Genomic DNA, 26366 nt, shown 5'->3' with positions numbered 1-26366 from the left:
TAATCCACTGACTGGCATCCTTATGAGATACAGAGAGGAGAGAGAAGATGGAAGCAGAGGAATGTCAGACTGTCAGGAAGCTGGGAGGGACAAGAAGACCAAAGACAGGAAAGAGTAAGGTCCTACCAATACCCTAGTTTTGAACTGCTAGCCTAGAGACTCACAGTAAATTCCTGTTGCTCCATGCTGCCCAGCTGGCGGGACTCTGTCGTGCCAGCCCTAGGAAATTTATAACAACACCGAAACTTGGTGCATGCGTTTAATATTTAATGGGATAAACTGGTTCTTAAGTCATTTACTCTGTAGGTTCTACACTTTCCTGTTCTGGCTCCACTCCCTTTCCCTCAATCTAGTCTTGGTGACCTTTGTGCTCCAGTACCTATGGATGTGCCGCCACTAGGAGTACATGGCGTTAAGTATGACTTGTGGTCCCAACAAGGAAAGAGACGTGGCAACAGAATTAGAAAAAAAATTCCACTAAACAATTATACTCCTGCCTTTTCTAAGCTCTATCTCCTTCCTCTCTCACACCTCAAATGGCCTCCATTTCCACAAAGATATTTGAAGGCATCATCAGGTTTCATACTTCGACCTGGAGGAATACTTGTTATATGGAATTCTAAGGAATAAAGTTTATCAAGTACCTACTGAGTTGCTACTATGTGCCAGATATTTGGGATTCATAGTGAACAAAGTCCCTTGTTCTCTTAGTTTTCCATAAGGCAGGAGACAAAGTTGCTAAATAAGTAAATTATGTGCCAAAAGGGGGTAAATTTTACAGAATAAAAACCAGTGTGGGGAGGAAAGGGGTTGGGAGTACTTTGTGTACATTGCAAATTAACTGGTTTGGTCCATGTAAGGACCGTGAGATGGTCTTTACAGGAAAGATCAGTGTGGTTGGGAGGGAGAGTAAAAAGAGATGGGATCAGAGGAGTGAGAAAACTTAGGCTTTTATTTTGAGAAAAACTGAGAATTGCTAGAGGGTCGTCTTCACAGAGTAAGGGTTCACAGGGGCAGAAGTGTTAGCTCCTCTCCACCGCGGCAGAGGGCTCCTATCTAGGTCTGTGCTGGCAAAGCCGTAAAGGAAAAGGTGCTGCTGGATTCTGCAGTCTGCAAAGCTGTTGTTTTCAGACTGAAGACCCTTCGGGATTTGTGAGGTACTTAGTGCGTACGTTACACATCTGAAACCCAACACAAATACTGTCAAATCTGAAATCAGTTTTTAAAATTTTTCTAAAGATTTTTTTCAAGTTTATTTAAGCAATCTCTGTACCCACACTCATGACCCCGAGATCAAGAGCTGCACGCTCTACCGACTGAGCCGCTCAGGCACACCAAACTTAGACTCATTTTTAAGTAGGTGGGACATCACTGGTACTATTCTACTTTTGATGTGAAAAAAACAGAACATTGCCATAAAAATCTAACCACTGAGATTAGATCATACAGTTTTTTTTTGCACAGCACATACTTGAATGCTTTGTGAAAAGGGAAAGATCTTTTAATATCAACTGAAACATGCAAAAGGAGGCCTCAAGATTTTTAACTATTTATTTTCATCCTCTGCCTATAATACTAAGGGTATGTTTAAATAGCTTCTTTTTAAATATCTCAATAAAGAACCTGACAGTTTTCAATGCTTTAAATAAAAAGTTCTTACCAATTGTCTTTGATTGGAGATTTTCACTAGTTAGTTGCTTAAAAATAGATTCTGCTGCCAAAATTCCACTTTTCATTGCTGTGTGGGTACCTTTGATCTTGGGTACATTCATAAAACCAGGACTACAACCAATTAGTAAACCACCAGGAAAAGTGAGTTTTGGTATAGACTGAGGAAAGAAACATTCAAAGTACATTTTTAGTTCAAATTAAACAAGCAAAACAATACTACAAATTATAGTCTCTTAAAATCTTCTAAGGCTGTAGGAAAAAATGTGAAATGTGAAGGAAAACAATCAGAGCAAGGGCAGTTATTTGCCCCCTTTCCTAAGAATGAAGATCAGAACTAGTATTATTTTTCTAAGACTTTTTCCTCTTCGTCCCCATGACTAACCTATGTGAGAGACAGGTTTAGGACCAGGGCGTTAACATATTTAAATAAAATGTTATTATTTTTACATATCCATGTCTAAAAATATTCCCTAAACAACTATTATCTAAATTGCAAGCTGCTTTCACATGCATTCTCAGTAACTCATGATTTACAAATCCTGTGGGTTTTTTTTTTTTTCTTTTTTACTCTGATATCGAGGGGCGGAAACTTAAGTTCTCATCATAGCATCATTACAATTAGCTACTACCTTAAAGAATACATTTTAATTAACTTAAGAATAAGCTGAATTTCCAAAAGGAATTTTAAGACCGTTGTTTGGGCCTCAGTATATAATTCTCATGAAAAACAATCTGACAGAAGGTGGTGGTATTTTTGGGGGTAGCCAGTAAAAGTTTATATCTACCCTACGAAGTAGTGGCTAAATTAGATTGTCTGCATGGGAAAATGTCGTCTAATCTATAGTTTGAATAGGAAAGAGGAGGAAACCAATGCTGAGTGTTCTTTCTTCTTTCTGTATTTTTTCCTCTTTAAGGGCTTTCTGAAGCTGCAAGTCTTTGTTGAGAAAGTGGTGCGTGGTAGAGAATTTGGCTGATGGTGCTGACGGGCTCAGAGGGGAGAAGGATAAACAGGGAAACCAGTGCTGTCAGCGGCATGAGCCACAGGGAGGGATCTGTGGCCACAGCTCCCATCAATTACAGAATTCTAACTATGAGGGAGAGGTGGTGAGAAGCAAAGCTGGAGGGCAGAAGGAATGCTGGGAGAAGATGGATCAGGGGTCATGTCCTCTCATGGTACATGTGGGGAGTGAATTTATGATTATGGTTCTCGGACTGAATTCAGTATCAAAACCACCTAGATAAAAGAGCATGAAATCATGATCACAGAGTAGATAAGAGCAAGGAAGGGCTTTCCAGAATGTCACTAGCTGGAAAGAGATAATTAGGAATTTGGATAATGACAACACGTTTCTTAAATAGGACTGTGGCCTTGCTAACACTGTTTGATTAAAGTACCAGAAGACTGTGAATAAACTGTGAATAAAAAGGCCTGGACTGCTAGTGCAAATTCTTCCAAATTGGTGTGTAAGTCCTATGAATAAAACGTATTTTTAGATCCTGGGAGGATCCTATCCTGTATAGGCAGGTGGTATCTTGTTACAGAACTATGGACTGAAAAAAAGCTGCACTGAGAAATGTATTATGGGACATTCATTAAACACAAATAATTAGAAACCCTCCAGAAAAGGTTTAGTCTTGGTACAGACTGAAAAGAAAGAAATAAAAGAAAAAAAAAAAAGAAAGAAAAAAGAAAAAAAAAAAAAAAGAAAAGAAAAGAAAAGAAAAGAAAAGAAAAGAAAAGAAAAAGAAAAGAGTGAGTCATGTACACATCAACAGCCTAATTTATAAAGAGAACTGGCAGGTGCCAGAGCAGAGATGAGTGGGGGATGGCAAAATATGTAAAGTGGATTAAGAGGTATAAACCTTCAGTCATAAAACAAGTATGATTTTAAAAATTAAAAAAAAGGGGAAAAAAGTCATGTCACAGTTGTTAGCTCAAAATAAACCAAATCAAAAGTTCCAGATTATTGTTTAAGGTTCTTCAAAAACTTACTAGAAATAAATTTCTGTATCTTTGACTAATTAAATCAGAAAATTTTAGTTAAAAGTGAGTGTGTGTGGTCAACTCTTCCCACCAATCTAAAAAATTACCTGAGATGTTCAAACACAAGGCAGATGTTTTTAAATACAAATCTGTATGTCCTATTGACTATACTGGAGTTTAACTTTCTGGTTAAAAACCAACCAACAAAAAGCCTATACATTTATCTCAGGAAATTAATATATTCTTAACACTAAATTCATGGTGTAATTTTAACTATGGTGTGCTTAAAGTTTCTTTATATGAGATAATTTTCCATTCTTTATCTAAAGTTATTAATTGTATTTTCAATGTTTACTTTATAATACAGAAATAAGAAATAATAAAAAGTTGGATGAGTTACCTGAAAGCCACCTTCGTTCAGGGCTCTGGCTCCATATGCAATCCTTTTTCCACCTTCCAGTGTTGGCTGAATGCTAGGATGGTGTTTCCACCTCTGGAACTCTCTGAATGGACTCAAATATGGATTCTGGTAGTCTAGACCAACCTTAAAAATTTTTATATTTAAATCTGGTAAACTTATACAATTGGATATTCTTATTTCAAATTAAATCAAGCAAAAATGTTATCAATATTTATGAGAAAACATGTACATTAAATTTCTTGTATCCAAAGTACTTGGAGAAATATATGCAGTAATCCAAACTTGAATAAATAACTGAATAAATTCTGTTTGGAAAAAAAAGGGTAAACAAAAGGATACCATGTGTTTATAACTGGACAACCTTTAAAAACTCAGAATATATTAATAAATCATTGTGCTCTGTAAATAAAAGCCCAAATTAGAAAAATATTTGTAGGTAAGGGTCTAACATTATGTTTCTACAAAAGGAGTTGTAATTATTTTTCATTTATCAGTACCCACTCTAGTAAAGAATAAGCATATGTGATACTACTGAGGCAAAAATGAAGAAACAGAACGTAATCATACTTAAAAAAAAAAGAGGACAAGAAATATTAGAAGTTACATTTTATAAGGCACTGTCAAAATGTGAAATTAATAACCAAACCTTTTTTTATGCTTTGAAAAAATTAAGTCACTTGAGAAACGATGCAAAGATGAGAAACTGAACACTTGGCTGGGTGTCAAAAAAATACCAATAATGCAAACATTTAATGATGTGTCATATACAGGTCTAATTATGACACTGAAATATAAAGCTGCCACCAAACTACAAGGTGCAGAAACCCTTATTTTTCCATTGCTTGCAATGTTCAAAATGTAATTTACTGCAAAGATGTAAGTGGCCAAAACGGAAAAAAGGTGTACATTCTGTAAAAGTTACAGATTCAAACTCAGTGCTGATTTCATTTTTAGTGACAGCATGCCATAGTAGAAAATGGGCTTTGAAGTCACACAGACTCAGGTGTGAGTCCTGCCTCTCATTTAACGGGTATATTTGGGAAAGTTATATAACTTGTTTGGACTTCAGCGTCCTGTCAGTAAAATAATATACATACTTCATAGGATTTTTACAAAATTTAGAATTCTCCATGAAACATACGTATATAATGTCTGGCATTTAGGAGCTACCATCACTAAAGTTATGTGTGTTTGAAACTACAGGCCAATGTCTGTAGTGGCCACAAGCACTTGACATACTGACAAAATGAGAAAGTAATCTTCAAATGAAAAGCATTTTACATGCTTCAGATTTTATAACACTGATGATCCAAGGACTCAAACAGTAGAGTTTTCCACAATGGCCATGTAACTTACCACAAAACCAAGGGCTACCAGGGGTTCGCCTTCATTTAAGTGGTAGAGGAAGGAGCCTCCATAAGTGTGTCTGTCCAAGGGCCAGCCAACAGTGTGATCCACTCTCCCTGGCTTCCACTTCTTTTCATCAATAATCCATAACTAAGAAAAAAAGGCCTACAGTATTATTTAATTTTTTTCTATCACCACAATATATCAAACTTGCCAGGTTTTATGTCTTAGTTATAAAAATGTCAAGGGAAAAACTGTAATAAGAGAAACACAAAAAAAGTACTTCACATATCAAAGAAAATTGTATCAAACAGCAGCATGATGAATTGGACTAAAAAGAGGTCAGAAAAGCTATGAATTCTTTCAGAAGTTGATTAGATTTTCAGATTGGTAAGACTTTCATACTATTATAGGGAACACTGCTGAAGAGAGGAGGAAAACTTCTGAGGTGCTGGTAATGTTCTAGTTTTTTTTTTTTTTTTAAAGATTTTATTTATTTCTTCATTGGACACAGAGAGAGAAGCAGGCTCCATGCAGGGAGCCCGATGCGGGACTTGATCCTGGGATCACACCCTAGCCAAAGGCAGACACTCAACCGCTGAGCCACCTAGGCAGGGTCCCTAATGTTCTAGATCTTGATCTAGGTGGTGATTCCATGGGTGTGTTCACCTTATAAAAGTTAATTGAGCTGTACACCTAAGATCTGCTGCTCTCCAGGATATGTGTTATTCTTCAATAAAACAGCTTATGCTCTTCTCCACTCCCCCTTTCCCAACTGAAACAAATCATTCATCTATTTTCAAAAGGGTAAGTTTTAAACAATTTCCATCTGAAATATTATCTAAAAATCACAGAAGTGTGATGCGCAACCTACCAAAAACAGTTAAGGATTTACTCACAATTAATCTAGCTATATACAGAATTGGAAATGTTCTGAGCCTTATCCTAAAAAAATTTAAACAAAAGGTAATGAATCTTTTACACTCTAGTAAGCCTAAGATTTGGGAAACAGAGACTGGATACACTGAGAAAATATACTTAACCTAATTAAATTTTAGATTTCAGATCAATAGGCTATGGATGAGTACATATTTCATAAACTGTTTTCACAGTGCAATTTTGAAGAAAGAATTCTTGTACGACTGGTCACCATACAACAGCATAGGGGTATCAGGTCAAATCTTATTAGGGCAGATGGTATTACAATGAAAAGAAATTCTTATTAACTAAAATATATTATATAAATATAAAATATAAAATATTAAAAATAATTTCAATCTAGACTTTGATTTCAAGAAACATTTGATGAAACAATTACAACACGTAGAAACAACTTAGATAACAGAATTTGATTAGCAGTATTTTCTAGCCCCTTAAAAAATATCCCAAACGTTTTCAATTATAACGAATGCTTCAATAAAAAATAGAATTATAAAATTATATCAATGTTACAAACTGCACTATAATACAAATGAGTTTAAACTTCATAGTTTAAAATTAAAATTACAAAACCAAATCAGGATACCTCCTTCAGTCCAATTCCATAGGTTTGAGGATCACAATTGGCTCTCAAATCAAACTTCTTATACAGTTGTTTGGCTAGATGTCCATGGCAACCCTCTGCAAAAACTGTAACTTTTGCATGTAGTTCTAGTCCCCTCTCAAATGTTGTCTAAAAAATAAAAACATGTTAAATTGCAACATTTGACAATTTAAAAAATACATTCTAGTCACTTTTGAATTAAACTATGATTCAAGTACAGAAGAAACAGTACAAATACATAATACTAGAAATAAAACTATTGTAAGTGGAATCTAATTTAAACTTTATCCTGTCTGTTGCATTTTTCTTTTTTAATTCCAAAGTATCTGAATGCTTAAGTGCGTAAGAATTAAAAAAGCAAATAAAGCACACTCATGCTACAAAAATGCTCTACAAATGAAAATAAAATCAAAAGTGAAAAACCATTTCCCCTCTGCTCCTGGTTTTCCAGTCCCATCATCTGAATCAAAAAGCACTATTAATAGCTTTCCTGTAGGGCAGCCCGGGTGGCTCAGCGGTTTGGTGCCGCCTTCAGCCCGGGGCGTGATCCTGGAGACCTGGGATTGAGTCCCACGTCGGGCTCCCTGTGTGGAGACTGCTCCTCCCTCTGCCTGTGTCTCTGCCTCTCTCTCTCTCTCTGTCTCTCTCATGAATAAATAAAAATCTTAAAAAAAAAATAGCTTTCCCATAAATCGTGAGAAAATTTCCATGAATAAAAAACTATATAGAGCCTATTTATATACTTCTAACACACGTAGAATCATACTAAATATACTCTTTGGTTATAATTTTACTTTTTCTCTATTACTGAATGCATATTCTAAAACTGAGTTTTGTTTCCAAGTGGAAAAAAAAGCTACAATTGAAGTCTTTACTTCTCTTTTGCTCTATATATTTTATACTTACACCTAGAGAAATACCAGAAAAGATATATTTCATAAGAGACTATCCGTCTATTCCGTATTCCTTTATTAAGTAAGATTATTGAGGACCCTGGGATCACGCCCTGAGCCAAAAGCAGACGCTCGACCACTGAGCTACCGGTGTCCCTCCCCTAATTTTTCAAACAATTCTCAGTAGTGGGACATTTTAGCTGTTCCACTGTGTTCTGCTATTAAAAAGCATTGCTTAGGGCAGCCCGGGTGGCTCAGCGGTTTAGCGCCACCTTCAGCCCAGGGCTTGATCCTGGAAACCCGGGACTGAGTCCCACGTCGGGCTCCCTGCATGGAGCCTGCTTCTCCCTGGCCTGTGTCTCTGCCTCTCTCCGTGTCTCTCATGAATAAATAAATAAAATCTTAAAAAAAAAAAAAAAGCACTGCTTAGATGAATATACTTGGTGCTAAATATTGTCATTCTGAATGATAGAATTATGTCATTATTAATGTATTAATTACTTTGATTACTACAAAGTCTGAACATCTTTCACACATTTATTGATAACTACTTTTTTCTTGTGCAATACTTGTCATACATATGCATAGGTGTATATTACACTTGCATACACATCCTCTAATTTCACTCTTTTTTATTTTGTTCTTGTCTGCTCCCTCTTGTTACACTTCACTCATCCATAAAGCATGTTAACAATCTAGTATGTACACTTTTACCCCAAATATGTAAACACACATACAACTGAGATACATATATGCTTAAATTTTTTTGGTTCCTGATTTATTTTACAAAAAATAAGATTACAAAACACAATGCATCTGACTTTTCTCAATAATACTTCACGGAAATCTTTTCAAGTCACTGTAGAGTCAAATATTTCTCTTCAATGGCTGGATAGTAGTCCATGTGAAAATACCATAGCTTATTCACCAATTCTGCTAATGTTTAATAGCCATTCACTGTTTCCAAGTTTGTGACCAAAAACAATGTTATAAAATATACACCGTGTGTGTGTGTGTGTATTTGTATTTCTATATCCTTACAGTACTGTGCTTTTATCCATGTAAGATAGATCCCCCGGAGTGGCACTGTTGGATCAAAGGGCACACCTATTTTTATTTTACTAGGTATTATCAGTTTGCTTTCCACCAGCAGTGTGTAAGAAAGGCCTTTTCCCTATAGTCCAGTTACTGAGAGATATAACTGTTCATTTTACATTTTTGGTAAAAAAATGTTATTTTAATTCGCATTTTCCTGACTACTGTTTTAAGCACTTTTGTTTTTGAGTCAAGAAATATGAATGAATGGTGTGCCAGGTTCTATGCTAGGCATTGGGAGTACAGAGATGAATAAAAGCCACATCTCTTTCCTTCAGGCCAGTCATACAGGTAGACATTAAAGAAATACGTGAGTATATAATTACAGATTATGATTAAGTGCTCTGAAAGAAAGCACAAGGTGTTGAGAGGGAATAACAGAGGAAACTTATGGATTGGGTGAACTGAAAAGGCTTCTTTGAAAAAATGACATTTAAACTGTGGACTCTGAAGAAAAAGTACTTAAACATCTTTCCTTATAAGTAGTAGTCACCTGGATTTGTTCTTCTGTAAATTGTCAATTTTTTAGGTTTTGCTCACTTTTCTAAAGCGTTGCCTTTTTTCTTGTTAATATATATGTGCTATTTGATATTACAGGTAGTCAAAAACTTTTTCCCCAATCTGCTGCTTATCTATAGACTTCATAGTATCTTTTGGTATACAGAAGTGTTTTTTTTTTTTTAATATTTTATTTATTTATTCATGAGAGAGACAGAGAGGGAAGCAGAGACACAGGCAGAGGGAGAAGCAGGCTCCATGCAGGAAGCCTGATGTGGGACTCGATCCCAGGACTCCAGGATCATGCCCCGGGCTGAAGGCAGGCACTAAACCACTGAGCCACCCAGGGATCACCAACAGAAGTGTTTAATGTTTATATAGTTTTAAAAAAAGTCTGTTACAGGTTTGTAATTTCTTTTCTCTATAGGATGGCTTATCCTACCTTTAGGTTGTAATTGTAATCTAGGTTTCCAATTTTTTTTATGGTTTTAAGAAATTCTCAGAATTTAAAAAAAAATAAAGGCCCAACTCTATTTGTTTCCAAATGGACATGCAGTTAGCTTTTGAGCTAAACATTCCCCCCTACTCACGTCCACACAGACGGACCATGGAGTCACTCCTGGAATAATGGGCAGTGACCTTTACCTCATTGTAATACTAAAGTCTCCACCCAAGAAGAAGCCTCAGCCTCATTTACATAACATACAGGGTAAAATTAGGCACTTCTCTACATACAGTGATGAGGCATCCCTATCTAAATATTCATTTAACTCTAAAAAGGAGGTACCCATTCACCTTCTCTCAGGAGTAATGGTCTTGGATGCTATTCCCCATGATCTTATTTGCTGCAAATAAAGTTTACTCTTTGTGTGAAAACTCCACCTGGTGTATCTGTGCTTCACCAAGCAGCAAACACACTGGTTCGGTGTAGAGAACAAAATGGAGTCTCATGTCAAGCAGGAGCCTGTGTCAAGCAATGACACAAGTAGTTAAGGTATGCGTCGAGGAGCTATCACCAGGACCAGCATCAGCTGACATCCCAGAACTAAAAACAAGCAGGACCAGAGGAGGTCTGTGGGGAAACTGATCAAATCACTTCAAAAAGGGGAGGATTTTGGCAGCACACCATCCTACTCTTCCGATCTGACCCCCTTACGTCTGACCACTTAAAAAAGGCAACAGCCACCAAAAGGCTCCGCCCCACTGATCTCTGAACAGAACTGAGATCCTTCGTTGTTGGGACATAAGAAGCACTATGGGCCGAGAGGTGGCCCAGACCAGACCAAGGCCTCATCTCAACTGTGCGCCCACAGACTGACTTTGTGTTTGGTTCCTTAAATTCCTATACCCTCTGTTACCTTGTCTGTTGTGTGATTTGTCGTCTGTCCTGCTTTGTGTGCTGTGTAAGAAGCCATTTCACATGGTGAAATGTTATTGAGTCTGGTATCCTGAACCTGCTTTACAATTGTGATTTAACTTTGCTTTATGATTGAATAAAGCTGACGCTGTGGAAAGACATTAACCTGTGTGTGTACCTTCATAGTATGTTCATGACATTTGGTTACAAAGGTGGTGTGAGAAGCCAACATACTGACACAGTTGACTTCTCTCACCACCTTTGTAACCAATACAGTAAACACAGTCCTTGGTTCTCCCCACTCCAAACTTGTGGTACTAAAACAGTTATTTTAAAAACTTAGATTCTGGTGCTCACAAAACTAAGACTCCATTTTATTCTTCTGTTTTTATATCTATATAAAAAGATATATTAAATAGATGTTTTTATAACTACAAAGCCCCAAACAGAAAAATTTACTTTTGAACAAATTTGGGAACACACACAAAAAAAATCAGAATAGCAGAAATTGTGGCCTCAGTTCTGCTGTAACATTAAATATAAAATCTTAAAAGAATAAAATACGGCTTAAAATTAAATGATCACAATACAGTTAAGAATAACTACAATACAGGAAAGAATATAGGAAAACCAATATTCTTTTATCATGAATAGTAGTATGAAATAATAGTTGTTTGCAAACCTAGGTATGTATCAGAATTCTTTGGGGGCTTGTTAAAAAAATAGCTTCTTGCACCCTACTCTAGGACACACTGAGACCCACATCTTACAGAATTCTGATGAAACCAGTCAAACCTTTAGAGGAACAATGTAGGTAAGACTCCAGAGCTTTGCCACTTGCTTATCTCTAAGCAGGAAGCAGTGAGAAGCAGGAGGAGACTCTACACTCGATTCCCCATTCTGTTCAGGAATGGCAGTGAGAAGGATAAATTCTAAGTTAACAAATATTTATTGAGGATCTGATATCACCTGGCACTATGGTGGGGACTTGAGTAACCCTGCATGATCTCTGCCCTCATGGAACTTAGGATCTACTTGAGAAATTAAGACAACAGCAAATAAATATCAGTTGACAAATTAATTTATTGAGATAGTAACTTGTGTTTTGGTCTGTTATTATGGGAAAGCAAGGAGTTTTTTTTTCCTTGTTCGTTTCGAGGAATCTTGCACAGTGAGAGATCCATAGCCTGAGAGCTTTTCTTTCGCAAATTCAAAAATAAAAGTTGTAAAATCTGAAAACCATCCAGGATTATACCTGAACGAGAGGAAAGCAATCAGTTTTATATTTACCAAAAGATATCAAAGACTATCAGTGTTACTGATAGTAATGCAAATGATTCTTGTCCATAGAAATGGAAATTATGGAAGTGGCAATGCAGTTGACTGATGACCTATATATATGTATGTGTTTTGAATTCTCCTCGAACTGGCTAGAACATCTTACTGATTCTGTCATTTATTAATGAGTGAAATAAAATCTTTGTCACATGGTTTTTTTTTTTTTTGTATTAGTCATGTTTTTATCTTTAAGAAAACTATTCTTAAACATATCACATCTATTTGTCTAAGTCCTTTTCAGTTCAAAGATGCTTCTATACTTTTTTTAACAGGAGAAAATGTCTACATTAATAGTTATATTCTAACATACATTTTATTAATCTGTAGTTTGTAGCTAAACTAAATTATTGCATTTAAGTTGATTCCTTCTTCTTTTGTCAGTTTGTTACGCACGTAACTGTTAAAAAGTTTACCTTTGGTGCACCATCCTTTTGTATCCCTACGTCATTAGTGGCAATTCCTTTTACACTACTATCTTCATGAAAAAGGACCTAAAATGAAAACATATTTTGTTATCACCTTAGGATTCATAACCACATTAAAAAGAAGCAATAAACAGCCTTAGATATTTAAGAAAGTGAACATGTTCTCTAGATTACATAACAAGCATCAAAATGTTTAGGCAAAAAAAGAAATGTTTTAAAGATACTCCCTTTTAGAGTATAAAAGAACACAGCTCAAACAGTTGGAAATGAAAGAAATGCCACAACCTTAATGAAGAAGTAAAGGAGGAAGCTACTGTAGAGGTCACTAAGGAAACTAGTAAGAATAACCTGAAGAAACTAGGCATCAAAACCAAGTATACAGACCCTGAAATCAGGGCCTCTAACAAATGAAGACCATCAATCAGTGTTGGGTGGGAAGACAACAGGGTCAGGAAAGCCTCTGCTCCAAATGAGCTAAGATCCCAAAAAACAAAAATCAAAGAAAATGAAACAAAACAAAACAGAAAGAGGTTCAAGACAGCCCAAAAGTGATTACAATTTATTTTTGGAGCAAGTAGGACTGAATTGTCATTGAGAATGAGAACCAGCAATATTCTACCTTTCTTACTTGGTTTCTGTTTTCTCTGTGATGGAAAATGCCCTTTAGATAGAAGTACAAAATATACACCAGAATCATGCAGACAGCACAGGAGTGGAAAGGTAAAGCAACGATTAGCAGCAATGGATATGAAAAGAAAAATAGAAACTTTTTATTTCATACCCTGAAAATGAATCAACAGTAGAATGTGGCTTTGAACTATAATTAAGTCTGGCTCAGAAAATTTAAAAACCTGACCAACGTATCATTAATCTATTGATGACGATCTTTATGGGATTGAGAAAAAAAGAAGGGTAAGAGATTGTGTGTGTATGGTATGTGTGCGTGTGTGTTTGTGTACACAAAGTGAAAATCAGAGATTCTACAAACCACCCTACTTGTGATTTTGATACTGATCCCAGTCAAGAACCAGAAGAAATGCAAAACCCTACACTTGTGTCCCAAAACCCAAATGCACATATATATGAGCTGGGAAAACAAAAATTAACATAGCAACAAGTATAATACAGTGACTTATGTGTTTTGACTTACATATTGTAAGGGTAAAAAACAAAAACAGTTTTTTGAATTTCCCCTGAGGCCAAAACAAACAAAAAAAACCCTTCTTGTCAATTTTTCCAATCATTTCCTTTAGAAAAGTTTATTGTAAATCTTTTCTCTGTCTCTCTGGGATATAGGAATGTTTTTAAAAGTCTTATTTGAGACTCCCACTAGATCTGCATCTCAGAAATGTGTTTCCCAGGGGTGTCATATTTGAAATGTGAACACCAAAAAGACTGGTGTCCTGTTTCCCTGTCTCTAGGAGTCTGAACTAGGTGCTTGGCTCTAAGTTGTAACTTCCTGCTTGTCAAGAAGATACAAGAAACTTTATTTTTCCCCTGGACAAAGACAATTAACATGGATATAATGGACTGTATATGTGTGGCTATGCAAGAGTGAGATTTCTTTCTGTCTTGGCAACCTCCCTAGCAGACTTCCTATCATATGCACTGCAGTCTTAGTTTGATGCTCATTAAATAACAAAACTTTTAAAAGTAATTTATAAAGGTGACTTTTCTGGGTTGGCAGAACATATTATTTTTAATCATTTCCCCAATAATACTTGGTGAGAGTCAACAGTATGATACATTTGCCAAAAAAGTTATTTTAGAGAGAATTAATAGAAGAACAGTTTCTAGAATGACGAAGGCAATAGCCCTGCTTTACACTAGGCTTGAAGTAGTTTTTTCTTTAAAGATTTTATTTATTTATTTATGAGAGACACAGAGAGAGGCAGAGACATAGGCAGAGGGAGAAGCAGGCTCCATGTGGGGAGCTGGATACAGAACTCAAACCCAGGACCCTGGGATCACAACCTGAGCCAAAGGCAGACATTCAACCACTGAGTCACCCAGATGCCCCTTGAAGTCATTTTTTTCATTTTGGGTGCCACTTTATAAAGAGGATAGAAAGAGAATGAATTCAGGTGACACTGAGAATACTGAAGGAACTCAAACTATATGTAACATCATGGTTAAAAGAACTGAGAATATTTAGCCTAGGAAAGAAAAAAACTGAAAGTGGGGATGGAGAGAATAGGGCATAATTATAATGGAAAAACTGTCCTTGGAAGAGGGCATTGATTTGTTCTATGTAGTTTAAAACAGAAGATATATTTTTATTCAACATAAGACAGAGTATTATGTCAAATGTTAGATAGAGATTATTTCATCCCTGATGGTGTTCAGTTGTAAGTTAGACAATCACATGATATATGTAACAAGATAAGGAATTCAATTACTCTTTGGATTTGATCTTTCCAAGATTCCCCCTAATCTTACAATTCTAAAATTCTATGGCTTTTCTAAAATACTTATTTATTTACCTCTGTACCATTAACTGTTTATATTCAAAACAAAGAGAGATTACTTCCTACAAATATTAAAAACATAATAAAACTATACAAACCTCAGCAGCAGCATAACCAGGGTATATTTCAACACCAAGGGCTTCTGCTTGTTCTCCCATCCAGCTTACTAAATGTCCCAAGCGTACAATGTAATTGCCATGATTATTCATTGGAAGACCTATAAATACGCTTAATTTATCAATCTGAAGTTTACTGATAAACCATCTCAAAAACATACTTAATTTAAGAATTCTAATCATGTATAATCTCTGTGTAAACATACACCTTATCTTATGGTCATAATTTCATTTATTTTCTACAATTTTGGCATACAATTCTAATCATTAAATTTAAAAAACATTACAACACTAAATTAAAATTCCGGGTTGCCTTACAAGGCTATCTCAATTCTTCTAGACTGGAAGACAGAAGAACTAGGTGCTAGTCTTGTTATACTACAAGCTAGTTCTATAACTTTGGGTAAGTCCTTCAAATCTCTGGGTATCAGTTTTCTCATCTGTAAAAAGAAGGGATTTCACCAGGTGAAATTCCATTCCTTCCAGGCATGGAATTCTATGATTCTACAAATATTGATCACATCTTACCTGGGAGAATTGGCACAGGAATTCTGTATTTCTCTGTTAAAATTCCAAATCTGTCTTCTGTTACTGGAGTATTCAGTGGAGCCTAAAAACAAAAGAAGGAAAGAGAAGGAAGTTTTAGTTTATATTTGTAATGGTAAATACAAATAATAAAAAAAACTGGGTAAAAAGGGAAAGTGAACTACTCTCCTCACTTTTCTTTCATTTCCTTTAGAAAACTTGGAACTGTAAATCCTCTTTGTCTCTTTCAGACGTATGGGAATCTTTTTAGAACCTAAATAAGCCAGTTTTACATCCCAGAAATCTTTCTTGGGGGCTTGGAGACATCCTGGACATGGCTTCCTGTCTCCCTGTCTCTGTGCGAGTTTAGCCTAGGTGCTTGCTCCAAGTTGTAACTTCCTGCTTGATGAAAACATAAGAGAGGTTTTATTTTTCCTTGGATACAGACAGTTAACATATATGTCATGGATTGTATCTGCTCAGTTATATGGGGCTCTGAAAATCTTTTTCTATTACAACTGAAATTATGTCCATAATAATTCAATAATATATATTTTTGATATAATATTGAAAAAAGAAAGTTAACTAGGTATAACTAAAGTATTTCTAGTTTAAAGGAGCTTGGTATTTTAGAAAGAAGAGCACAGATGAAATTTTTGGAATTCAACTTATTCCATATAGAAATAATACAGAAATCATATGATTTTTGACCTTTACAAAAGTATATTCACAGACAGCGAATATTCTAACCTTGGCAGGTATAACATAACCTATCTTACAGAAGAAAAGGCTAAGCTGAGATACAAAAAATGTAAGATTTTAACTAAGGTCATACAAATTATGAAAGCAGTAAAACTAACATTCAGTTCTTTGCATATCATACCAGTGCCTTTTCTTCTTAGGTTATGAGAGGCCATATTAATTTATTTCTTTAGAACATTTGATTAGATTACCTTCTTTGGCTTTAGATATTACAATGTTCCAGGAAATGTATATAGAACTTCATGAAGAACAATGATAGAAACACGGATCGAGTTAGGAAATAATCCTCAAAATCAAAATGCTGTTATTTTATTTGGTACAAATATTCTAAAATCTTCTCCAGATAAGGCCTTCTCATAAATCCAGTAGATAAATACAACATGTAGGAGGCATTATACAAATAAATGAGTTAATATCTTAAAATTATAAGTATAGTTGATATGATTCAATTTTTTGGCTCTTTTTAAGTTAAAAAAAACTTATCTATAACAATCCTCTAAGAAACAGAATTACAGAAAAAGGGTTTTTTCCATATTCTAGTAGTTTGGAAATAGAGATATGATAAAGAGTACACTTTGTATAAAAACCAATTTTTCATACTCCCTTCTCCTTCCAGTCTGGGAATAATTCTTCAAAAGCACGTGGATCAAGGCAAGCCCCTGAGAGAGTATGAGCTCCTATTTGAGCAGCTTTCTCTACTAGACACACACGGATGTCCTTTTCATGTTTAGTAGCCAATTGCTTTAGACGAACAGCTGCAGAAAGTCCTGCAGGGCCTGCACCAACTATAACTACATCTGCTTCTTCTGCAAACCTCTCCATGTTCACTCCTGGGAGGAAAAATGTTTAAAAAAATACATGAAAATTCTGGGATGAGTATGATCTGATAAAAATCACAAACTGGGTTACAAATACTCACTATGCTTTAGAGCATTTATTTTTTTTTTTATTTTTTATTTTTTTGCTTTAGAGCATTTATAGAGATTGTCCCTCCAATTTGCATGAGAATTACACTAAATATATTATTGTATTAATTGGATGTTCTCTTAGGTTTTGTTCCAGTGTAGATCTTAATTTTGCTTCCATAAACCCCCTTTTGGCTTTGAGATTTACTACTATAAACTTAGCAAATATTTGCTTATCTCATTATCAATGTGTAATAGATTTGGTAAAGCTATGAAATATTATTTGATGATTTTATACTATCATGAAAAATCTTTCTCTGCACAAAATGATACAAAGTATCTAGAAAAGCCTAACACATCTACAGAAATTATTACTTACCTTCCCATCGCTTGTCCTTATCCCGGGGATAAATAGTATAGTGGGTAGTAATTCGAGGTACAACAGAGGTTGAAGACCATCTTGCATGACACAGAGGTAGATAACTTTTCTTAATTTTTAAGGCATGAAAGCACTGATATGCTGTATAAAAATTATGAACATTATTATTATTTTTTCAATTAGTTTTCCTTAGGAGTAGGCTGAAAAAACATTTTTTAAAAGGAAAAAAATTCTAGGATTGGGAATCAGATCTGATTTCTTTTTGATTTTCTAATAATCAGCCCTAAGATCTTAAACAAATCATTAATCTCTCTAGATTTCAGTGTCATCATCCAAAAAAGGGTCACTAGATCATCTTGATAGTAATTTCTTGATCTAAAATTATATGATTTCATGTGATATCTTATACTTAAAAATTTGTGTTTATATTCCAACTATATCAACATTGCAGAAATTCAGTGAAGTTAGATCTATGCTGTTGAGGCATTAGTTGTGATATGAACTGAAACAGACTGTATTATTTCCTAGATGAACTTAGCTTCTTCTCATAGAGCAATGTTTTCAAATTATATGTTAAAAGTTCCTAATAAACTAATATATTCCATTTAGCTCATATTAAGCTTAACCTATAAATAGGATGACTATATAATTTACCAAACTGGGTACTTTTGAGAGTAGGAACAGGCAGTATTGATGATTATTATGCTGGGACAATGTGGGCAAACTAGGTTTTATGGTCAGCTCTTTAAAACACTGACTCTCCCGTATGGCAACATCTGAGAGTCTTAAAAATGTACATATTCATTAAGTTAGCAAATAGAAATAAAGAGAAGCGTGCAAAGATTTATCTGCAATAATGTTCATTAAACCCCTGCTTTCCTTAAACCTTCAATTCTACCTCCTTCCCTTATCTGAAGCAGATACCCTAACACACCACCAAACATCACAGAAAGATAGAAGCAATTAGGTGAGAACTTTCCTATTTCCTTGGCAACAACCTCTAATGTCATCTGTATTTGTATCCACTCTTTTTTCATTCTCTCAGGTTATAGCAGATATCTTTTCTCTTCACTTACATTAATCCTTCCACCTGGATGATGAGGCTTATTCCCTCACGTTTTCTTAGGGACATCCCTTCATCTGAAGCCTTCCCTTTCACCTGTATCTTTAATTTCTGTCTCCCTTCTCTGGTACTCTTCTCCTTAATACTCTTTCCCATTATATATAGACAGACATTGCTCCCTTGGGATTAGCCCTAACAGATATAAAAACTTATATAGAGGGCTATAATAATTAGAAGTCTGTTATAGGAGAAGAGATGGAATAATCAAAAGAAAGGAAAGGAATAAAGAGTTCAGAAACAGAACACACATTAAGGATTTGGTGTATGATAAAGATGCCATTTCTAATCAAGGAGAGGAAATGGTTACTCATTAAATGGTCAAAGATAGGGAAAAAGTCATTTGGAAAGAAGTATACTTTTCTTTATCAAAATGAGTTCCATTTGGTCTATAATTTTAGCAGAAAAAGTCAAAGCATAAAAGATGTTGTTGATACTGCTACAGATTTGTTTCTACACTTTTTGAGTGTGGACTGCAATTAATGACTAGCTTCTAATAAGTAGAGTATGAATAGGAAAAATATTAATTTTACAGTAGGGAAATATAGCAAACCCTTTAACCAAATGATCAAGTTTAACACTATTGGCAATAAGACATGTTGGTATCACACACTCCCTGAAATAAGAGTTCTTTACCCTGTGGCATACTTCCCCAAAATCTATAACCTCAGTCTAAACATAAGAAATCATTAGACAAATTTAGATTGAGGGACTTTCTACAAAATGACTGGCCAGTATATACTGAAGGTATCAAGATCATGAGAGACAAGAAAAGACAGAGGAACTGTCACACTGAAGTAGACTCACAAGATATGACAACTAAAAACACTGTGGTGTCCCAGATTAGATCCTGGACCAGAATAAGGAAATTCAAATAAAGTCAGTAGTTTAGTTAATAGTACTGCATCAATGTCAATTTCTTGGTTTTTTTTTTTTTTTTTAATTTTTATTTATTTATGATAGTCACAGAGAGAGAGAGAGAGAGAGGCGCAGAGACACAGGCAGAGGGAGAAGCAGGCTCCATGCACCGGGAGCCCGACGTGGGATTCGATCCCGGGTCTCCAGGATCGCGCCCTGGGCCAAAGGCAGGCGCCAAACCGCTGCGCCACCCAGGGATCCCAATTTCTTGGTTTTGATAATGGTACTACGGTTATGTAAGGAGTTAAGCTGAGCAAATGGTATATGGGAACTCTGTGTTATCTTTGCAACACACTTCTGTAAATATAAAATTATTTCAAAATAAAAAGTGAAAAAATAAAGATTATAGTGATACAAAAGTTAACTCAAAAAGCTCCAAAGACCCAAATGTAAGGGCAAATGGTATAATTGTTAAAAAAAACAGTGGTATAAATCTTTGTGACCCTGGATTAAGCAATGGTATCTTTGCTATGACACCAAAAACGCAAGCAACAAAAGAGAAAAGAAACTGCACTTCAACAAAACAAAAACCTTTTGTCTTCAAGGGATGCCATGAAGAAAGTAAAAAGATCACCTACTGAATGGGAGAAAATATTTGCAAATCCTCTACCTGATAAAGGACTTGCATCAAGTATATATAATATACTCATTTCTAATAATAAAAAGACAACCTGGTTAAAAAACAAAGAATTTGTATAGCCCTTTCTCTAATGGAGATATACAAGTGGCCAATAGGCACATAAAAAGATGCTCAACATCATTAACTGTCAGGGAAATACAAATCAAAAACCGCGATGAGATAATATTTTGTATCCCCTAGGATGATTATAAGCAATAAGAGGGATAGTAACAAGTGTTGATGAGGATGTGGAAAAACTGGAACCCTCATACACAGCTGGTAGGAATGTAAAATGGTGCAGACACTTTGGAAAACAGTCTACCAATTCCTCAAAACATTTAAGTTTGGGGTTTCCACGTAACTCTCTCCTAGGTATATATACCTAAGATAAATGAAAAAACACAGAAACCTGCATGAATCTTCATAGACGGATTATTTATAACAGCCAAAGTATAGAGAAAAATACAAATGTCTGTGAATGGATAAATAAAAAGTGATATATTCATAAAATGGAATATTATTCGGCAACGAACATGTATGTATCACTACTGAACTCCTTTTTGCTGCTGATAAACAACACTATGCTAAGTGAAAGAAGCTAGCTATGAAAGACCACATATAATTCCATGTGTATAAACTATCCCAAACTGACTAATTTGCAGAGACAGAAAATAGATTAGTAGTTGCCCTAGGGCTGGAGAGGTTGAAGAGTGACTGCTAATGAGTGTAAAGTTTCTTTTTGGGGTGATGGAAATGTTCTCAAATAGACTGTAGTAATAGTTGCACAACTGTGTGCTTATACTAAAAACCACTGAGTTGTATATTTTAGATGATTTTAGATGATATGATTGTATAGTATGTGACAGATCTCAATAAAACTGTTATTGAAAAAAGAACATTTATAATCACACACAAAGAAGATTAGGAGAAAACAAGGATGTGGAGCAACAGCAACTCTCATTCATTGCTGGTGGTACTGCAAAATGGTACAGCCACTTTGGAAGATAGTTCGGCATTTCTTACAAAGCTAAATACACTCAACAAATGATCCAGCAGTTGTATCCCTTCACATTTAAAACCTGCAGTCAAGCAAGTGAATAAGCTCTAGAGATCTAATGTTTAACACTGTACGTATAGTTAACAATAATGTACTTAAAAATCTGTCAAGAGGGTTTATCTCACGTTAAGAGTTCTTATCCCAATAAAAGAAAGAAAATGTCCAGGTTAAAAAAAAAATCCCTTAACATGAATGTGTATAGCAGTTTTATTCATAATTGTCAAAACTTGGAAGATGTCCTTCAATAGATGAATGGATAAACAGATATGCTGGGGTGCAACCATACAGTGGAATATTACTTACTGCTAAATAATACTGCTAATATTACTTACTGAAATGAACTACTAGACATAAACATGTGAAAAAACATGGAGGGAACTTAAATGCATATTGAAAGAAGCCAATCTGAAAATGCCCATCTACATACTGCATGATTTCAACTGTATGACATTCTGGAAAAGGTAAAATTATAGGGACATTAAAAAGGTCAGTGGTTGGGGCATCTGGGTGGCTCAGCTAGTTAAGTGTCTGCCTTCAGCTCAGGTCATGATTCAGGAGTCCTGGGTTTGAGCGCCACTTGGGCTCCCTGCTCATTGGGAAATCTCCTCCCTCTGCCCCTCCCCCTGCTCCTTCTCTCCCGCTCTCTCTCTCAAATGAGTAACATCTTAAAAAGAAAAAAGGATAAGTGGTTGCTATGCGTTCAGGAAGAGTGAAGAAGGGATGAATATGTGCAACACAGGGGATTTGGGGGGCAAACTATTCTGTGTGATAATGCAATTTATGATGGATATATGTCATTACACATCTGTCAAATGCACATACAATGTACAATATAAAGAGTGAACTCTAATATAGACTAGGGACTTGAATAATGATGTATCAAAACTGGCTCACCAACTGCAACAAATGTACCACACTAATGCCAGATGTTAATAGGGAATGGGGGAAAGTCATATGGAAATTGTTTTCTGCTCAACTTTTCTTCAAACCTAAAACTGCCAAAAAATTAACTTTATTAACTAAAAACAAGGTAAATAAATAGAAAAAGGCAACATGGAAAAAGGCAGAGGTTAAGTGCATAGGTTTTGGAGTCTGTCTACCTTGTGTTTGAATTCATTAACTGCAATGAAACCTTCAGCAAGTATTTGAACTCTCATCCCACCAGTTCTAAAGTCTATGGTCAACTTTGTCCATATTTTGGTATAGGATCTAGTATAACTCTTACACAAAACAAGTGGCTAATACATATTTGATAACTATATAGATATCTTCCTAGTTACAGTTATCTTTTTTCTTTTAAGATTTTATTTATTTATTCATGAGAGACAGAGAGAGAGAGGCAGAGACGCAGGCAGAGGGAGAAGCAGGCTCCACGCAGGGGGCCCGATGTGGGACTCAATCCCGGGACTCCAGGGTCACGCCCTGGGCTGAAGGCAGGCACTCAACCACTGAGCCCCCAGGTGTCCCCAAATGATTATTTAATAAATATTCTTTTGAATGATGACAATGCTGTATTTGAACTCTAGAACTGAATTCTCCTATAATATCTTTATTTATGTATCCCATGTACATTTTTCAGGATTTAGGATATGTGAAAGGTTACCTAACAATTAAAATATTATTCCCAATACTATAATTTTTAGTATGCCTTTGCACATAGAGAAAATTAGTTTCCTTGCCACTTTAAACTTATCAAAAATAGGGTTTTTTACTGCTTAAAAGTCTTTAGAGTTCACTCTCAATCTCTTTCTATATTCATCTTTAATTATTGATTTCTGATGCCAGTTTTTACTTTAAAAAAAGTATTTTATTGTAAAGTTTAAAACATAAAAATATGTTAATTCTGCAGTTGGGTACTAAAGAAGAACTAAAAAAAAAATCTTGTTTTCATCACAGCTTAGTTTTCATTATTTCACAGATCATTTCAAATTCAATAGTAGTCTCAAAGCTTGACTGATGTTGGAAGGATTGAGAAGTTGGGTGGTATTGTCTGAATTCCCATGTGTCTACTGTAAATGGAGTTGTAGCTGCCCCACAATTCTCATAAGGGCATGAAGGATAGGGAGTGATATTATAATTTTAAATTGTTAACTGTTCAGTATGGCCATTAGAATGTAAATTTTATTACATATTTCAAATACATGGGAAAGTCTTTGTTGAGCTTTACTATTTGTTATGGTCCATGTTTAGGTATTCGTTTATTTGCAGATACACTGCAAATACAGTATTCATTATAAGAGACATTATGAGTTAAAAACAAGGCCTCATTATTATTATTGCTGTATAACCCATGTTGGTTTTTTGAAATTACACTAGAGATTTGCAGGTTCTTAAATTACAGTGAAAACTGTAACTGGGGGGGATCCCTAGCGTTTGCCTTCGGCTCAGGGCGTGACCCTGGGGTCCCGGGATCGAGTCCCACATCTTCCTCTGCCTCTCTCTCTCTCATGAATAAATAAATAAAATCTTAAAAGAAAATAATAATCATTTGTATTATTTATTATTAGAAGATATTAAAAATCTTTGTCTTACGATGAATCCTAGTTTAGTATATAGAAGTTACCATTTGCTGCTGAAAACTGAGGATCTGATATCAGATAAAACTAATTCTATTGCTTACACGGCTACTTATTTTCTTGAGAATATCTGGACCTGGGCAGTTTAGATTTCGCCTAGGAGATAAAATTAGAAATCTTGGTCACGGGGATCCCTGGGAGGCTCAGCGGTTTAGCACGTGCCTTTGGCCCAGGTCATGATCCTGGAGTCCTGGGATCCAGTCCCACGTCGGACTCCCTGCATGGAGCCTGCTTCTCCCTCTGCCTGTGTCTCTGCCTCTCTGTCTCTCATGAATGAATAAATAAAATCTTAAAAAAAAGATCTTGGTCACGACCTTTAGTTCCTTTCTGAAAACAAATCTGATATTCCACTTTAGACAGTTAAACAGTTAGGCACCTTGGCTGAGTTTGGGTAGAGAGCTAAGGTCAAAAAGTCCATTGAACTCAGAGCGTCATGGTATCAAAGTCACACTGCCAAAACATTTGTGTCCATCTCTTTGTTGCCAGTAGTGTTGACACTGAGCTATGAAAATGGCAAGGATTTAAGTATCCAAGGAGAATGGAAATGCTAATTTTGGTGGACTGTAGTTAACCCTCGGCCAAAGAATAACTTCAGCTGAATTAGGCAGTAGGCCAGAGAGCAGCTCACTCCTTTGAGATTTCACAAAAACATAAGGCAGATCTACACATTCGGTGTGGTATTTACACGAACGAGTATCAGGAACTTTAAACAAAATCCTAATTTAACATCTGGTGGCCAAATCCACAATTTCCACCTTAATGAAATGTACCTAACGAGAACAGCCTTGAATTTGCAGTTATGTATACTGGTGTATTCTATGACCAAAAATTAACTTCAAGAAACCAACGCTAAAAAACTAAGCCAAATGTGACAAAATTCAAGAATCCCTCCCCCGCCTCCCCCCCCCCCCCGCCCGTAGTGAAATCTTTTTGAATGTTTAAGCTTTTGTTTGTTTGTTTTTAGGTACAACAAAACAAAGAGCATTCCAACTGCATCATAATTATTCTTTTTTACTCAGGAGAAAGGGAAGGTTAACAGGGTGTTTTCACAAGTCGCTGTGATGGTTCCAGGAGCAGCCATATAACATCCTCAGCCTCTAAAGTTAATTTTAGACACGTCGGATTAAAAACTCCTGGCCCAAAAAACCCGCACAAATTCCTGGCCCCAGATACAGTCTGGAGACCTGAGCAGCGCATATTGTGTTAATCACGATGTGACAGGTCAGACTTCAAGTTCTTTTCTTTTTCTTTCTTTCTTATTATTTTCAGACTTCAAGTTCTTAAGCATGGACTAGGAGGGAGGAGGGCTGCAGGTCAGACTTCAACATAGATTTATTTATTTATTATGTATTAAGTTTTTAAATTATTTATTTATTTAGTTAGTTTTTATTTATCTGTTTTAGTTTTTAATTAATTAGTTTTTATTTATTTAGTTTTTAGTTATTTATTTAGTTTTTAGTCATTTATTTAGTTTTACTTATTTATTTAGTTAGTTTTATTTTAGTTTTATTTTAGTTTTATTTATTTTAGATTTATTTATTTAGATTTATTTTATTTATTATTTTTGTATTTTGTATTTTTGTATTTTTTTAAATTTTTAATTAGTTAATTAATTAATTTATTAATTTATTAATTTTCAGACTCCACGTTCTCAAGAATGGACTAGGAGGGAGGAGGGCCGCGAAGCCAAAGGCGGGACCCGACCCGAGCTCCGGGTAAGGGTCCCAAGAGGGTCGGGAAGGTTCCCCCGCCGCGCGTGACCTCCGGCCCAGTTGTCGGGTCCTCCAAGCCCCTCCCTCCGAGGGGAGGGCGCGAGGTGCCCGCGAGGTGCCCGCGAGGTGCCCGCCGCACGACCTCTGCCCTAGTTCAAGCTGGGGCGGCCCTGCCCGTTCCGCGCCCCGCGCCCCGCGCCCCCTCTCACCCGCGCAGGACAGCTTGGCCAGCGGCACCGACATCTTCACGGGTCCCAGGGCCGCCTGCGGCTCGCCGCGGGCCTCGACGTCTAGGCCGCGGGGGGCGCCATCACTCGCCGGGAAACACCGACACCTCGGCGGCAGTCCCCCTCCCCGCGCTGCCCGCGGCTTCGGCTTCCCCACGGCCCCGCCTCCTTGTCGCTGTGCGCCGGCGCCGCGCGTGACGCTCACGGCCGGCAGGGACTTCCGGGTCAGGTGCCGAGGCGGGCGAGGGAAAAGAACTCCAGGTCCCAGCAGGCCCCGGCGTCAGGCTGAGGATTGGTTCTCCGTTCGCGTCTCAGCAAGGCGTGGCGAGGCCGCGGGAGGGCGGGTGAGAGGGACTCACAGATCCCGCGGTATATGGGTGCGCATCAAAAGTAGTGTTTGTGCGTGTGCG

The 26366-nt window shown here is 36.3% G+C and overlaps 1 protein-coding gene across 2 annotated transcripts in view; it reads right to left on the bottom strand.

The window, feature by feature from the left end:
* The window catches only part of ETFDH (electron transfer flavoprotein dehydrogenase), a 30411-nt gene extending 4281 nt beyond the window's left edge, over nt 1–26130 (bottom strand). Inside the window, exons 1-10 of one of the 2 annotated variants that reach the window (XM_077846510.1) lie at nt 25939–26130; nt 17728–17868; nt 17044–17273; nt 15685–15766; nt 15139–15257; nt 12561–12638; nt 6949–7095; nt 5433–5573; nt 4056–4199; nt 1661–1829 (exon numbers count right to left, since the gene is read on the bottom strand). In XM_077846510.1, the coding sequence (XP_077702636.1) occupies nt 1661–1829; nt 4056–4199; nt 5433–5573; nt 6949–7095; nt 12561–12638; nt 15139–15257; nt 15685–15766; nt 17044–17273; nt 17728–17868; nt 25939–25972 (1285 nt within the window). In that variant the 5' untranslated portion in view covers nt 25973–26130. The remainder of the gene's footprint in view (nt 1–1660; nt 1830–4055; nt 4200–5432; nt 5574–6948; nt 7096–12560; nt 12639–15138; nt 15258–15684; nt 15767–17043; nt 17274–17727; nt 17869–25938) is intronic. The other variant, XM_077846509.1, reaches the window with a different exon arrangement.
* Nucleotides 26131–26366: the final 236 nt, after the last annotated feature.

The sequence above is a fragment of the Canis aureus genome, chromosome 13, assembly GCF_053574225.1.
Source record: "Canis aureus isolate CA01 chromosome 13, VMU_Caureus_v.1.0, whole genome shotgun sequence".
Classification (NCBI taxonomy): Eukaryota; Metazoa; Chordata; class Mammalia; order Carnivora; family Canidae; genus Canis; species Canis aureus.
This window is presented reverse-complemented; position numbering and strand designations above follow the sequence as displayed.